The 17,010-nt window shown below is 35.1% G+C and overlaps 1 protein-coding gene across 1 annotated transcript in view; it reads right to left on the bottom strand.

Moving 5' to 3' along the window:
- LOC109831541 (ethanolamine-phosphate cytidylyltransferase-like) overlaps positions 3,308 to 17,010 on the bottom strand; it is a 55,373-nt gene continuing 41,670 nt past the window's right edge. The window contains exons 4-9 of the mRNA XM_020398879.1: positions 16,369 to 16,440; positions 14,135 to 14,202; positions 9,936 to 10,056; positions 5,455 to 5,520; positions 5,244 to 5,366; positions 3,308 to 3,833 (exon numbers count right to left, since the gene is read on the bottom strand). Of these exons, the coding sequence (XP_020254468.1) occupies positions 3,762 to 3,833; positions 5,244 to 5,366; positions 5,455 to 5,520; positions 9,936 to 10,056; positions 14,135 to 14,202; positions 16,369 to 16,440 (522 nt within the window). The 3' untranslated portion in view covers positions 3,308 to 3,761. The remainder of the gene's footprint in view (positions 3,834 to 5,243; positions 5,367 to 5,454; positions 5,521 to 9,935; positions 10,057 to 14,134; positions 14,203 to 16,368; positions 16,441 to 17,010) is intronic.

Below are 17,010 nucleotides of genomic sequence, written 5' to 3'. Positions count from 1 at the left end.
ATCACTTCGATGAGGATTCGCGTTCTTATCATTAAGTTGGATTCAAATGAAATGATTGCTAGTCAAAACATCATGTTCACCTTCAAATGATAACATCTATGATTAAGGATTATGATAGCTTGAACTGTTTCGAGCTAGGAGTGACAAATCCGGGCGGTTATCAAGGCTTTACGTAACTCAGGAAAGACATTTATTACTTTTCTTACACATCACAAATGCAATAACATCCGGGAATGTGCAAATAAAAGTGGATTAGAAGTCTAAACACTAGGGTGCATTTAAGGCAAATTTCTATTTTAGCTTTGGAAGCTGAATACCAGAGGTACAAGGTCGAGAGTCTAGTTGCAGTGGGTACACTGAGAGATTTTCAGAATGGATTATGAAATAAAAGAAGTCAATTAAAAGGTGAAAATGCCAACTAACAAAAGCAATATCAATTGATATGAGTGCAAACAAGTCGATTATTGAAGGCATGGAACCAAGAAAACTCAGAACTCATGAACCACATCTATAGGACAGAAATGGTTCATAGAGTTTTCAAAAGATTCCAAATAGGAGCAACAAGATGTAGATGGTGCTACGCAGAGGTGCTAGGCATCGATGAATGTAGCTTCACGTTGAGTTCATAAAACAAATAGATATTGTAGGATGTTATGTATGCTCCTACTAAGCGTAAGGAATTGTCTCTCATTAGCTTGGCTTATGGGATTCTTGTTGGTTTCCCATTGATGGGTAATTTGCCAAGGTTTTCTTCTAGAATTCTCTGTTTTGTATATGACACTTAGTTAATATCTTAGTTGCATTTAGAATGTGACTCATTATTGGATAGCTGAATTTAATTTCTATTTTATCTTGTGTCAGGAATTAAGATTGGATTTGATTCATGACATAATAGACTAAGTCACATTGGAGGACATGTGAAGGCTCATCACGGGGTAGCCTTCCTTGGTACATGTCCTAATATATCTATCTATCTATCTACAAGTATAGTCTCATAAAACACTGGGAAGCTATTTGGTAAGGCTAGGAGCACATCCGTCGCAATTAGCTCACTCTGATATATACTAGCTGATAGTTGTGAAGGTACAATGTAAAGCACCTTAATTACTCATGGTAAAGAGAAACTCTATATATGATCATGTATATCTGATCTCACGCCTAATTGAGTGCTTAAATTTATTTCAAGTGCTAAGTTAGCAAGGTGGATAATCAGTTAAGCAAAAGCATTAGGGCTTTGCATACTAATTGTGAGAGAGTATTTATCTTGGAAGCTCTAGGAACTTATGTCAAGAGAAAGGAAAAGTGATACAGTTGATGATATCCTATATTTTTCTACAAAGGTGTTGCGGTAATGAGGAATTTAACTCTATGAGATGTGGTTCCGAATATGTTAGTTGATACTAATCAATCAATTTGGTTTTGGGGAGATTTCCTATTAATGATGACATATATTCTGAACTGTGTGCCTTTGAGTTCGGTATAGTCGATACCCTATGATTTATGGATAGTCGAGAGCTCGTGTTGGATCACTACATCAATGTGGGAATGTTGCTTTTGTATACTAAGTTTCATTGGATGAGAAGTTTGGACCCTAAAATTTTGAAGTGTATTTTCATACAATATTTTAGACACGTTATGGGTTTGTTTATGTGAGCAATATGATGAGACTATAACCAAGAGAGCTGTGGGATGGTGAGTTTCTTAGGGAGGATTTCCCTAACAAAGGAGAAGCAGGTTAAGATTTGGGTTCCTACAAGATTGAGGAGACTGTCGTAAATCCAACAATGGAAGAGGAGTTGGTTCCTCTACCAATTGGGGATAATGTGAGCAAGATACTTTTAGATGACTTGGAGCCATCTACATGATCTTAACAGTCTCCAAGATCATTCCTGGACTTGTACCAAGGCAATAGTTTGAGATCAGTAGGGAAATATTCATGATAGCATCACATGTTGTTGCAGTGCCCAAGTCATATAATGATACTATTTCTAGTTTTGTAGTGAAAGAGTGAAAAGTGGCAACGGATGGGGAGCTTCAGGTCTTGAGGAAGAAGCAAGTATGAGACTTGGTGAATCTTCCAAGTGAATGCAAGACCACTAATACCAAACTAGTTTTTAAGGTTAAATAGAACGGGACATTCAAGTGATGCAGGGTCGCCTGATCGCGAAAGAGTACACCCAAGTAGTAGGGTGGACTACCTAAAGAGATGTTTTCTCCGGTGGTGAGAATCGGTCCTATTCGTATGATATTGACAAATAATCTTGAACTAGTCCATATGGACATCGAGACAACTTTTATCTATAGAGTACTATAAAAAGTGATCCAACCAATATATTTCGAAGCCAAGGAACTTGAGCACAATGTGTACAGATTAAAGGATCCTACCAATCTTGAAGTTTGAGATCTACACTACGCTAATTGAAGTTTGAGATCTGACATCATATACTGCTAATTGAAGTTTGAGATCTGACATCATATACTGATAGCATATTGCTGAGTGGGTGTAGCATGTAGATCGTTAGGACTCTAATTGCAAAGAGTCAAGCTCTAAGTATAAAGAAAGGTCCCAACATGAAAGCAACAAAAAGTCTAATTTAAGAATCCCTTCAAGGTGTGAAATTGATAGTCTTGTATGCGTACAATAACCGACATGTCCTTCGCACTTGAACTAATGAGTAGACATTGGTCAGTTCCTGGCATGACTCACTGTGATGAGTCAAAAGGATCCTCAAATATTTGATTTAAACTTCACTTTATTTATTATGCCATAATTGAATTATTATGCCATAATTGAACAGAATCTCGCCAATAGTGATATCTCATGTTAACTACTAATCCCCAACCCAGTTTCCACCCAATCACTGTCACAAGTGAAGGTTGAGAAATCTTTACCAAAAGAGACCACAAAAGATGTGGGGAATATCTTGCAGCAGTGCGATGTGTGTTCCGTTCAAGTTCCTAAAAAGAGAAGCTTCAAGACTTCCAACTGCCATATGTTGGTATTGCAAGCACCATACGATCCTTCTCTCAATAAGACCATTGTTCTCAGACATCTGCGTGCCCACTAATGTAATCAAGACACAAAGCCTATGTCACAGAATATGTCAACACGTTTAGTCATCCACACAGGAATTTAAAGACAATCCTGAATGCATGCGTATGGTATGATGGAAAAATCTCCCACAGACTACCGCACTTCTCTGCATAACAAAGGCCTAATTCATAAAACTCCCATACAACACATAAGTTACCCAGCACGTAGGAAATAAGAAACTAAGTAAACAATAAAAGTACCGAGACAGGTAAATTGTGACATGCAACAATCAATATGTGTATATAAATACATGACAACGTAAAATTATTATCGTGCCAGACAACAAAAGTGCCTGGTAACTTATATCAAACATCTGGATTCTCATTCCATAACATGCAACTATATACCTCCTCACGTCCAGAAGGAAAAAAATGTGAAGGTCAGACAATCAAGAATATAACAGAAAATCTGGTGAGGTAGAAATGGCCAGTAAATGTTAAACGGAAAGCAGAGAATAAGAAGGGGAAAAAAGAGAGAAAAATCATTAGATTCCATATACTTAGCTGTCATCAGCTATTGATAATATAGACCTTCTAGGTCCGCCTATACAATTTGATATACTAATGCAAAACTTGGATCCTCCACTGAAGCTGGAAAAAGCACATTTCCCGTGAATGTTAGAAGTATGACATCCTCAATGGGTATACCTACTTCAGCTTCCTTCGAATCAATCTCCAGACACAAATGTTTTTCCTTCATAATACTTCCTTTCACTTGCTTCCTTCTTTTCATTTCTTTTCTGCACAACGGGTAATATGATATAGGTATGACTATGTACATAGTATATCGCCACAAAAAATATTGCAGGGTAATTATTTCATCAGTGGAGAAATATACACATAAGTGGCGAAATTTGGTAAGTCTTCAGAACGCTTTGTTTATTTGAAACTTAAACTGACTTAAATGCTGAGAAGCATGGATACGGACACGCGCCATGAACATAACATAGACACAGGATTTCCTTAAAAAGTTGAATACAGGGCCAACGCAAAAAGACACCAGAAAATTATATATAATAATGAGTCATATAATAATGAGAGTTATACATAAATATAAACACTGATACATCAAAAAGCCCAGACTCTAGTAACATTTCTTATAGCATACGATGATTGCATAAATTAAAACATATCATACATATTCTTGTGAATGGTAAAAGGATATAGGCCTTAGCTCTCAACTTTGTATGAAGTTCATAGTCTTGGTAAATAATAGTAGCCAATATTTTAATCGCCTATTTTCACTACAGTGTTGATAAATAAATGTAAGTAAATAAAGATCTCATCTCAAATGTGTTACAGGACTAAGGAATGTAGGCATTTCCTCGAAAAAGTTTACAATGTCGTAAATTGAATATTGTGATATAGGATTGAGGAAATGAGAAGTGTAGACACAGGCTAGGAATGGGAAAGCAGTGTTGGACTTCACTGTAGAAGTGTCTTTACAACATAGCTTAACAATCCTTGCAAATTATGGTTCCCAGGTAACAGGGCGTCCAAATAGAATTGTACAATTAATCCGAACAGTTGAACTCTTAAAATGTCTGCCTCATGTAAAAAACTGTTATATGGCTTCAAGTTCCAACATTCATAAGAAATCAACAATTGGCTTAACGCTAGAAAGTTATAACAATAGCTTAGAGAACCATATTACTATGTCTAATCTCTTAAGGGGCTGTTTGGTTGGCCAATAAACCAAAGAAAGCAGTTATAGGAAATATATTTATAGGAAATATATTTCCTATAATGGTTTCCTTTTCTTTGTTTGGTTCACAGCTTGAACCCAGTGAGATGATGTGGCACATTGTGATTGGATGATGCGACTCTTCTTCAAGGAAATGGGTGGAAACCCATTCTTAATTGTTTCCTTCCCCAATTTCTTTTTCTTTGGCTAAAATTCACTCCTTACAATCAGTACACATGTCCTGACAAACTAGAACTACTTGTCTCTCAAACAATTCAATAGCATCCAGATAAGAAACCCATTCTTGATTGTGATTTTGAACACCAAAAATCCCCCCGACAAACACCATGCAAATAAATCACACAAATAAATCTACCCAAGATCCTCAGAAATAACATATCTACCACATTTCAATAACTATTCCCATAAGTTACTGTTGACACTAATAGAACTGCCAAAAGATTACCTGATATGCTTCATGGTTTGCAACAATTCTCTTGATAATTGTGCTAGTTGTGATGTCAAGAGGACTTTCCAGCTGTCTGAATATACCCATTTCCATTGGAACTTCATATGGATCGGATTTCTCCTAGAAAATTGAACCAAAAGCTCAACAGAGGTCTATCAGATGTTCAGGCATATCATAGAAGAAAAACCTAGAAACCATGATAAATTACCTTCAGAAAATCCCTGTTTTCAGTAACAGTTCCACGCACCACCCATGAGATGTTAAATGTTGTAATCTGCAAATGTAGGAAATTTAAATATGTCATGAGAAAAGTATGAAATCTAATAAATTTCAACATTATAAAATTCAAGCCAAGATGCAGCTAGCCCACTTGAGAATCAGTTTTGAGTAGGTTCGTTAGATCTAGATTACTGCTTTCTATATTTTTTTAGGGTTTTTTTTGGAGGAACCACCTGTAACCTAGGTCCTCTTTCATGTTACCGCCCTAAGCTACTCAGATTTCATAAAACCACCCTATCTACCATTTTGTTAACATAAAACCACTCATGACCTTTACCATCCAATTTTCCATCTAAAATATTTTAATTTGACGCTTTTACCCTTACATAAGCTTAATTTTGTTGATCTTTGGGATCAAAATTAGATACCCCAAATTATTTCCCATATTAACTTTGGTAGCCCAAAGTTTTTAATCCAAAAATACCAGTCACTTAAATTTTCACTTTAATAACCCAAAGTTCTTTTTTGCCCAAAAAATACCCAAAATTTAACTTTGATACCCTGAATTCAAACAAAATTAAACCTAAGGGTAAAATCATCAAACTAAATCTTTTTGGATGGAAAGTTGGATGGAAAAGATTATGGGTGGTTCTATGTTAAGAGAATGGTAGATAGGGATAATTTTCTGAAATTTGAGTAATTAAGGTAGTAATGTGAAATAGGACCTAAGTTAGGTGTGGTTCTCTAAAAAAAACCCTTTTTTAACTACAAACAACTGCATCATGTATCTTACATGCAGAACGGTCTGACTGCTTGAATACTAAAGAATCACAATATTAGGAGGTGATGTATGTTTTATACACAAACATGCGCACACACAGACATACACCATCCAACACAAACGGTATCTAGTTGGCAGCTTTTCATTTATGTTTATTAATATTTTTATTAAGCTTGAACTATGTTTTCTAAGATTTTCTTATCCAAATAGCTTTGGAAGGGTGCATAAGAAGGCTCCAAATTTATACTAGTAGGGTCACAGGTCATCCAAGATGTTGCCTGAGGCACAAGGTGGTGCGCAATACTCATGATGCCTCGTCACCCTTGCTAGGTGCTGCACGTATAAGTTTTCTTTTGGGCACAGGGAACATAGAACCAGCCACCTTACATAGCACGGCAGTTATACATACAACCAGTTGTGCAGTGTTAAAAATTCAAAATTCCCTATTGAATATTGTAAGGAGTCGGGTTACACCTATGATTTTTTTGAGTTTTGCTGCATAAACTGTCATGTTGTTTAGGGTATTCTTCATCAGTTGGAGGCAATATTCCCGTTGTTGACTTGCTGAATTTCTGCTAGCAATCCATAGTTTCACCAATGGAGGGGTGCCAGCAATTAAATACGCATGTTTTTTTTCCTTTTTCCTTTGTTTTTTCGTTCCTTTCATTTGTTTTGCTTTTTTTCTTTTCTATTATTCTTTTTTTCTTATTTTTGTCTTCTTCCTTTTCTTTCTTCCGATTTGCTTTGTTTTTTAATATAAAAGTTCCTCCAACTCTCCTTTTTCTTTTCTCGTCTCGCTCTACAACTACTGCATTGTTTATGATAATTTTTACTTTCAATCTGCTGCTGCTGCTTTTTTCAGCTAAATCTCTAATTTCCCTCTTAACTTCCTTTCAAATTTCCAGAGCTTGTGTTTCTATTCTGCTGTTATTCTCTTTGGTTATTTCTACCACTGCTACTATTTCCTCTTTCCTCCCTTAAAAACCATAGATGATCCAATTAACTGGAGATTGAGATTGTACATGACAATTTGACATTGCAGTTGCTTGTATTAATAATTGTGTTATATGTTAGTATTCATGTCCTCAGTTGTTACCCTTGTGTACTTAACATCTTTCAGCCCAGAATGCTGAATAAAATTATAAACAAAAGCATAAAAAAAAGTTGGACCTTTCTTAGTCATGTTTATGCCTGGCCTTGCACTTTGGCTTTACCTACATTGGTTTACATTCGTGCAGGTATTATCTTCAAAAAATATCTTACACTAGGTCAGTTCTCAGAACTAAGGGGATTTTCTCAAAGATGATCAATAAAAATTTGCACGAATTTCTAGACAGCAATTATAAGTGAGCACAAGCACACATTTAAACTCTTTGTTTTGATTTTTTAGTAACAAAGCAAACATAAAACATTGATCAAGACAAATAAATTATTGCTCTCACAAAAATTATAAATCTTTCATGGTAGCAAGGAATCAAGCATCATACACTCTTGTACACTTAGACAAGAAAACAATGACCCCATAACCAGGAATCTATTTATCACTCAACAACAAAATTTGAGGACAAACAAAACCAAAACATGCACTTGCAAAATAGAATTAAGACACGTTATTCTTTTTGTTATCATTTTTTAGAAAAAATAAAGAGAAAAAATAAAGATGAATAAAGATAACCAAATTATTGCTCTCATTAAAATTAGGAATTTTATGCAATACTGAGCAATCAAACATCATACCCTTGGACGTTTAGGAAAGAAGAAAAGGTGACATGACCACGTATCCATTTTTCACCCCAAATACAAATGAGAACAAAAACATAACCCAGATAGGAAGGGCAACGATCACCCTCTGATCGACAAAGATAAACGAATTTATCGGACAAAGTCCAGTCTCTACAAACCTCCAGCAAGAGGAGGGAACAAGAATGGAGACGATTCTAAATTAATAAACACTTTGACCTTCTCTCAAGAAAGCAATTAACAAAGCTAGCTCTTAAAAAATGTTACAGGACATGGGAGATAAAGTATACTTCAACCCAAATTTATGGAAAATTCATGATGAGCTTGTAGGAAGAGATCTAATTCATTAGCCATCACAAGTCTTCAATAGGGAGTTACTAAAATGCCACTTTTCCCCTTCCGTGTAACATTGAATGACTGAAGTTCATACAGGACTTTATACGTGACATAACATTATGGCAAGTAAATAATATCAAGAACAACATTTTGGAGTGTATATATGCAAATTTTTGCCTTTACAATTAATATGCATCTTATGAAAAAACATCTAAAGGATTCTCTTGTAAACATAATGCACCAGGGAGACGTAAAAAAATGGAAAGTAAGTGAAGTAGAGGACATATCAAAAAGTTTAAGTCAAATTCTTTTTTCACTTAGTTTTATTGGTACCTTGCAAGCAAAACAGTCTTGAGTTTTAGTTTAGTAGTATATGTAAGTGTGTGCAGTGTAAAAATTATTTCTTAAGGCTTACGAGCTAAATTAATGATGCTAGATTTTTATAAAATAAGTTAAGATATAGAGCTGTATGTAGAATTCTATATCATTTTGTGTCATGGCATAATGCATAGCATACAAAGGAACATAGCATGCGCAAAAGACGCCTACATGCACAAGCATGGCTGAAATAGCGAAACCAAACTCTTCCATGAGGTACACATGAACATGGACCTATAAGCAACTGGAAATAACAAAGCTATCCCCCTTCAACTCTAAATCAGAAGCAAATCTAAGTTTTATAAGCACATAAAGGCTATCCAACCGACAATGACACTAAAATGAACATTCTATCAAAACTATTTATAATATGATGATCAGTATTTCTTCTTTTTTTATATTTTCTTTTTAATTTGAAACACATTCATGAATGAATTAAGATAGTTTGCAGGTACAAGTGGAATAAACACACAAGAACAAACTAATAATGATATATAATAATATATATATTATAATATATATTATATATATATATATTATATATATATATATATATATATATATATATATAGAGCAAGATCTATCAACTTATTAAGTGGATAGGGAATAGGTCCACCAAACTTTCTATCACACCATATATATATAAAAAGTCACTTCATATCATGCAAGATCCCTAGGAAACATCTAATGAATGAAGAAGTATTCGCGTGGATGTCACTTAATTGACACACAGTTTGTCTCTATAATATCATGATATATATATATACTAATATATAATATAATGATATAGAGAGAGAGCAGAAACTTGTGTCACTTTAGTAGATTGCAAAAAAGTTACCACCAAACTTTTGTACCCCATTGATGTTGCCTAGGGATCCATGAAGATATGGAAGAGCTTTTTATAAAAGAGTGGCTAAAAAGTTTTGGTGAACATCCACTCACCAACTTTTTAGCCATTGATGTTGCCTAGGATCCATGACAAGATTATGAAGAGTTCTTATATAAATGAGTGCTAAAAAGTTTGTGAACATCCACTCAAGTTGACATATGATCATCTCCTCTCTCTCTCTCTCCTCTCTCGTCTCCTATATATATATATATATAATATATATATATATATATATAATATATATATATAATATATTATTTATATAATAATAATATATATATATATATTTATTTATTTATTTATTTATTTATATTTATATTTATATTTATATATGAATATTACTAACCATGTCTTTTGAAACCACCCATGGGGCACCAATGATCACCTCATCAACGTAACGGCAAGCTAAAACACTCAAGCTTCTCTCATGAAGATTCATGATTGGTCGATGCGCTCCTCTAGTAGAACTGCATATTGTAGAATAAACTATTAACTTTTCCACAATGGTATCTTGGTTAAAACATAGCTTACAAAGGAAGAAGCATTTAAGAAATATTTAACATAGATTCTTCTTTCTTATGCACAATTACAATGATCAGAGGAGAGATTTGATAATCCAATTTGTCATCTCATTTCCTATTATTTTCGTAAGAAAATAGGTTAGGCAGATAAACCCCCTCCTCCACAACAATTCTCCTCTTAGTCACCATTTATAGATGCTATTGTTGTACTTTGTCACCATTTGTAGATGCTACTGATGTACTTAGGTCCATATTGTGCATTAGGAAGCTACTGTTCAAATTGCCACAAGTCTAACTCTCGAGGATCGTTCTTGGGTACATTAACAAGGAAGAAAAAAAAAACTGATTCCTACTGAGGATTGAAGAAACTATGATGTCCGGCAAACTCACTCTTGAATCCTTCTTCACTTATTTTACTCGTCCCAATTCTATATACATGTTATATCAAGTTTTATAATGGACTTGGATAGGATGTAAGAGAGTAGATATCAAGTTGCTGATATGATCAGATGACACAAAGCGAATTTAACAAGTATATGAATATCTCTATCACGCATGGTGATAGAAAGCTTCACTATCATATATTTTCTCATCTAGGGGTGAATCGGGGAGTAAGCTTGCTTCTGGTAACTTCTGTGACCAGATATTAACCATGTGACTAACAACGGGAAGTACAATTGGTCAATTCTAGGATATCTTTATCAGTAACATTTTTTTTGAAGAAATCATTACGCCAACACTGACTCAGAAGAATGAAACCTTCAGCAACTTGCATATCTATCTTATTCTTCTCCAGGAAAAGCAAAAGAAAAAAAAATTAACATTATCCATTAAGAATATACTGATCCTTCAAACGACATCCCCTCCACCCCAATGCTGTCATCATAGGGGAAGTAACTGAGATGGATCTTAGTTGTGAAATGAAGGTAATTCCCCCCTAATGTTTTAAATATCGGATATCAGGGAAATATCGAATGGCCAAAATTCATAGCAAATTGCGGATATTGGGGATATGTGGTCAATATCGGAATGCTATAATGGATGTTTTCACATAGTATAATGCACTAAAATGTATATAGTATAATGCACTAAAATGTATATAGTATAATGCACTAAAATATAATCTCTACATACTTACGGAAATCTAAACATACAAATGTAAATAATATATGTTTAGGATCACTAATCAACTTTGTATAACAAACAAAAGTACAAATCAACGTTGCAACATTTGGTCTGATTTTTTAGGCCAAAATGCCATTTGATATTATAGGAAAATTATGATATTTCGCCCAAAAATTGTCAAACGTAGTATATTATTTTGCGACAAGCCATATAAAAGCATATATCGACCAACATATTGGCTGATATATCAGTCATATCGGGGATATATCATCCAAAATATCAAAAAGCGTAAAGAATATTTAGAGACCATATCAGTCATGGCAAGCTGATGAGGACAATAATCAAAGTTTTCCATATTTGTTTATTTGGTTTTTTTATTTTAGTTTTGAATAAGGAAGATTTGGCAAGTTTGATCAGCTCTTAATTTAGTTTTTAATTATGAGAGATTTGAGGGATTTTTCTATTTTGGTAAGGTTTTATTGAGAGATTAGACTATATCTTTTTTTTTTATTTTTATTGCACGTTGTGTGCACGTAGTTTTTCATTATAAATATGGTTATATGAGGTCTTTGAAAGGAGATGAAGATTTGAATGAAATTTTATTACCTGAATTTGTTGGTGTGAAGCCTCATGGGTGTGAAAACCTAGGGCCGGCCTCCTGTTCCTTCTCCTCCTCCACAAGCGCCACCAAGACCCCTATCCCTTCTCCTCCACAAGCGCCGCCAACACCCCCTCTTCTCCTCCTCCACAAGCACCACCTACACCCTCTCTTCTCCTCCAAAGTCACTCTTTCTCGACTTCCACTTAACAAGCCGCCAGCCCTCGCCCACTTTTCCGATCAATCAATGGGCGCCTCCTCTTCGTCCCCATCGACTTCAAATAGGTCTCCGCTCTCGATTTTCTTCTTGCAGCCACCCCATTCCCCCGCATCGACGAGCACCCGAGCCCGATAGTGAGTCGTCGAACCTACCGAAGCACATTTGCAGAGTAACAACTCGTGGGTTAGTTGTGATTTATTTTTCAAATTATTTTTCTGTTAACCTCATTTTATTAGTTAATTGCATGAGTATTTCATCTCTAAACTCTTATCATATATTCACTGTTTAGATTATATTTGCGAGTTGAGAGTAATTGAGCATGTGACTGTTAAATTTTGATATTGATTGTAGAACTTGTGCATGATAATAAATATTGCAATTAAATTGATTGAGATGGGAATTATTCATAATTGTTGATGCAAACTTTGTTAAATCCATTTGTCACATTAGTTGTTTTGAATTTAATTCCTGTCAAAGATCATGAAATTTGGTGAAACGATGTGTTATTTGATTTAAATCGCTGATTCTGATAGACCCTCTGTCCCGTTTCACATCACAAGCCTTGTAAAAGGATATATCGGGGATATATTGAGCCATGTCTGTAATATTTAAAACTATGATTTCCCATAATCAACCACAATGCGTTCGAAAAGCAAAACGAATAAAGGGTGTTTCCATTATAAAAAATTTTAACACATAAGATCATGAAGATCCTGCATCAGCAATAAGGCCACTTATAACAACCTTGCCATCAATGTTGAAAAAAACGCGTTAAGAGACGTAAAATAGCGTTTAACGTAACGTGGCGGTGGATAAACGCGAGGTAACGTTGTGAAATAGCGCAGATCACAAATAACGTACGCTATTTCTGGCATAGCGTACGTTTTGCGAGGTAACGTTGTGAAATAGCGCAGATCACAAATAACGTACGCTATTTCTGGCATAGCGTACGTTTTGAGGTGTTTTTTCGTAGCGTTGTTAGCCTGCGTTATTTGATTAATGGCTATGATTTATTTAAAAAAAAAATCAAGGCTGTGATTAACTTCAAATTCAACAAAACCCTAAAAATTAAATAGATGCATCCCAGATTCTAACCTAATGTCCGTCTTCGTTTCAGGTCCTCGCCGTCATCTTCGTCACAGGCTCTCGTCGTCATCTTCGTCTCAGGCTTTCAGACCATCGTCGTCATCGTCGTCGTCTTCGTCTCAGGCTTTCAGACCCTCGTCGTCATCGTCGTCTCAGGTCCTTGTCGTCCTCGTCTTCGTCTCAGGCCCTCGTCCTCGACTCCTCGTCTTCGTCTCAGATCCCCATCGTCCTCGTCCTCGTTTTCTTGGGCCGCTACACACGGTGACGAAGACTGATGAGAGAGAGAGAGGGTTGGTTTGTAGAGACAGAGAGGAAGGGGGAAAGGAGACGATGAGGGAAGAGGTGAGGATGGGGTGGGTTTTTTTTATAAAAGAGATGATGAGGGAAGAGGATAAGATCGGGGGAGTTGACGGCGTGGGAAAGAAGATTTTTATAACGGAGGAGTTGACGGCTGATGTGGGTTTTTTCTTTTGTTTATTGGCTGATTTGCACATAAACCCTTAAATTATGGGTATTTGTAAATATAATTTGTGGATTTTTTTCTTTTGTTTATTGGCTGATTTGCACATAAACCCTTAAATTATGGGTATTTGTAAATATAATTTTTAAATCTGAGTATTTTGAATGTTATATATCTATAAATTATTTAAATAATAATAAATTATTTAACCTACGTTACGCTATGCGTTATCGCTATTGTAACCTAACCGGGGGTAAGCGTTACGCTATGCGTTATCGCTATTTTCAACATTGCTTGCCATTTCTAAATTATAAGACAAAGGAAAGATCTTTTGATTAGTTTATAACATGGATAGTCTGAAGCCTCAAAACAGACAGAAACAGGCCACGTGAAGAGTTTAACGGCAAAGAAGATTTCTTAGAACAGAAGCAAAAGAGAAGATACATATCTCTAAGTCTAGTATTTACCAATTAGAAAACCTTGTGTCGACGAAAATGGGGGAACAAAATGAATAAAAAGTGAACAGGAAAGATACCTTACAGTTTGATCAGTGTGAATTCCCACAAGTAGAAAATCTCCTAGTTCCCGAGCAAGTCTCAATATCTACATCAAAAGAGTACAACTTGATAAGATATTGAGCTCTAAAAAATCAAATACAATATTCAAGAGCAGCAATGAATTAAATCAAATACATTCAACACAATTAGATAAGCATCTTAGTTAAGACCTGGAATTGAAAAGAGTACAGAAGTAGGCTGATGGTTCTAAGATAGCCTCAACATTGGCCAGATGTTGAAGACATGTCGGGAGACAGGCTGACTAGGAATGACTTGTATAATTCCAAATATATGGGACAGACTATTTGATATAGAATACCAATATCACAAGTTTCACAACACTTTAAAAAATTATGTGCATGGAAGAGCATATAGAAAATGTTTTATGCTAGGTGTGCACCTCTTACACATAAACAAAATTAGCTTATTAAAACAATCAGCTGATCGACTTCATACCCGACAAGAAGCAGAAGATAAGCAGGGACCATGCACGTTAAAACTGCTTACATTGTTTATTTGTCAGCATCTACCAAGGAATTGCAGCTCTAGAACTGCATCTGTAGAAGGTTCTGTTAACAAGGTCGAAGCAGAATCAATTATAACTAGCAATTTATATCAAAATCAAGAACTCAAACATTAGATAAACAATGATCACAATTTAACAGCAGATACAAATTTTCCAGTAGCTTCAATGATAGAAGATATGACAGAATTAATTTTTAAGAAACCCAACACGGATAATAGGTCGAATATAAGTAATATGGGGAAAATGTCCATTATTCAATCAAGACGATGATTCAGCTCAACATGTTTGAATTTAATGCAGTTGAGTCCGCTCAAGTCGTTAAAGTGATCTGTACTTAAATTAGTATTTTGAGTTAATTAGTGGTAAAGGACTTCAAAACAATTCTTTTAATTGTTAGAAGATCATTGGTAAATACACAAAAAGAAACTCTAAGTACTGAGGAAGAATAACTCCTATCATCATGTCTTATTCAACGTAACATTGGATATAAAATAATACTAAGGTGTCAATATATCAACTTTTTGGCTATTTTATCATTTTCTACATTGCTACTGTTCTATTAAAGCCCTTTCGAACCAAAATCTGCTTACTTTTTCTTGTCCAACAGATTGGCCTCTAACCTGAACGGCCTTTCAATTGCTCCCTTAACCAGAACTCAATTAGCATCAATCTCCCCCCAGTACATCATTTTAATCCATCTCTTGTTTCTCTCAAGACCTTAAGCTTGCAAACCGTACAAACCTCTCCTAGTCTGTATCTGAACTTTGAATAGCTTTTGGATCAGTATCCAAACTGTCTCTTATTGCACCCTTATCCCTGCTTGCACCAGTTACTTTTTCATTTACAATGATGGAAGATATTATGTAAACATGTGCATGTGTGCATGCATCCACACGCGCGCTTGTCACACACATACTTGGAACATAATAAAGAACCAAAAAAGAGACTTTTCTACGCCAGCATTGATGACTCAATTCCTACATGTGTGGTTTCACCTTTCAGCCAATTGACATTCTTCAAATAGAAGGTCTGCAAGACTGATATGGAAGGGGGAAAAGGGAAGGAAAAAATAGGAAAAGAAAGGTCTACAAGAGATCAGTGAACTTGTTTACTTTAGGGAAAAAGAGTCCGAAAAAGACATGGGTTTTTGGTCTACCAAGCACTTGTTTACTTTAGGGAAAAAGGAAAAAGAATTAAACAGATATCAGAAATTAAGGCAAGTATAAAAGCAGCATACAATAAGGTTCTAAGAATGGAGATATTTCTAGTAAATTTGAACTTCTCTGTTTCCCTTGGCTACATAGTTATTCAAGTCTCTTGTTACTTTCAATTTTTGAATGTTACTAATTTTTTTAGGCTTTCTGTTTTTAAACAACACGTTAGCTTTTTCATAAATTCTTGACCATGACGGATACAAGTGAGCAAATAAATGTAGACATGAGCTCTTTAACAGCTCCAACTAGATATAATATTAGTTGTCTGTGATTTCTGCTGAATGTCACTTCAAGGTTTTCAAATTGCTTGTTCTACTTCGTAGACAACCTGGGAAATGGATACATCATAATCTAGATCAAGCAACTAGGAAAAATATGAAGATATGTTCCATGGGTGAGTATATACCTAACTTTAAATGGCAATGCAAAATGATTTGTATGCTATTAAATATAGAAACTAGCACAGCTTTACCTCTACATGCCCAGCATGGAACAGATCAAATGCACCATCGATGTAAACTATGCGAGAATCTGGACCTGGCCCCTGTATGCACATCGCAGCTTCTGAACCAATCAGTGTAATGCTAGACTACGCAGCATATATTTTCTACCAACTTCAAGCACAAATATTCCATAAAAGTTACAGGAACACTATCAGATAGGTCACCAGCATTAATACTTTCTGTTCTTAAGGTGTTCAAAAGCAATACACTGGTCACCACCTGAAATAACAAAGCAATATGACTGAAGCTTCCTCAAGGACAGCATATTAATGGTTATTCTAGACTCCCTACAGTTGAGTAAGGAAATTCAGAAACAATACTTGTTTTGGGATATTTTCTACACATACATATTTGATCAGGATGATGGAAGTATATGCTTCTGGGCAATATATGACTTTCAATTTTTTGTTAACTACTAATTATTCAGACTTGAACATATGACTGGAGCAAATTACTAGCCATTTGGTATATCTGTGACAGTTCTTATTCAATGTTTACTTATAAGCAATGTTTTAAATATCGGATATCAAGGAAATATTGGATGACCAATCCATATCGGATTGAGGATATCGGGGAAATGTAGTAAATATCAGAATGCCATAACAATTGAT

Source organism: Asparagus officinalis, chromosome 2 (genome assembly GCF_001876935.1).
Source record: "Asparagus officinalis chromosome 2, Aspof.V1, whole genome shotgun sequence".
NCBI lineage: Eukaryota > Viridiplantae > Streptophyta > Magnoliopsida > Asparagales > Asparagaceae > Asparagus > Asparagus officinalis.
The sequence above is the reverse complement of the archived record's forward strand: the minus strand, read 5'-3'. Positions and strand labels throughout refer to the sequence as shown.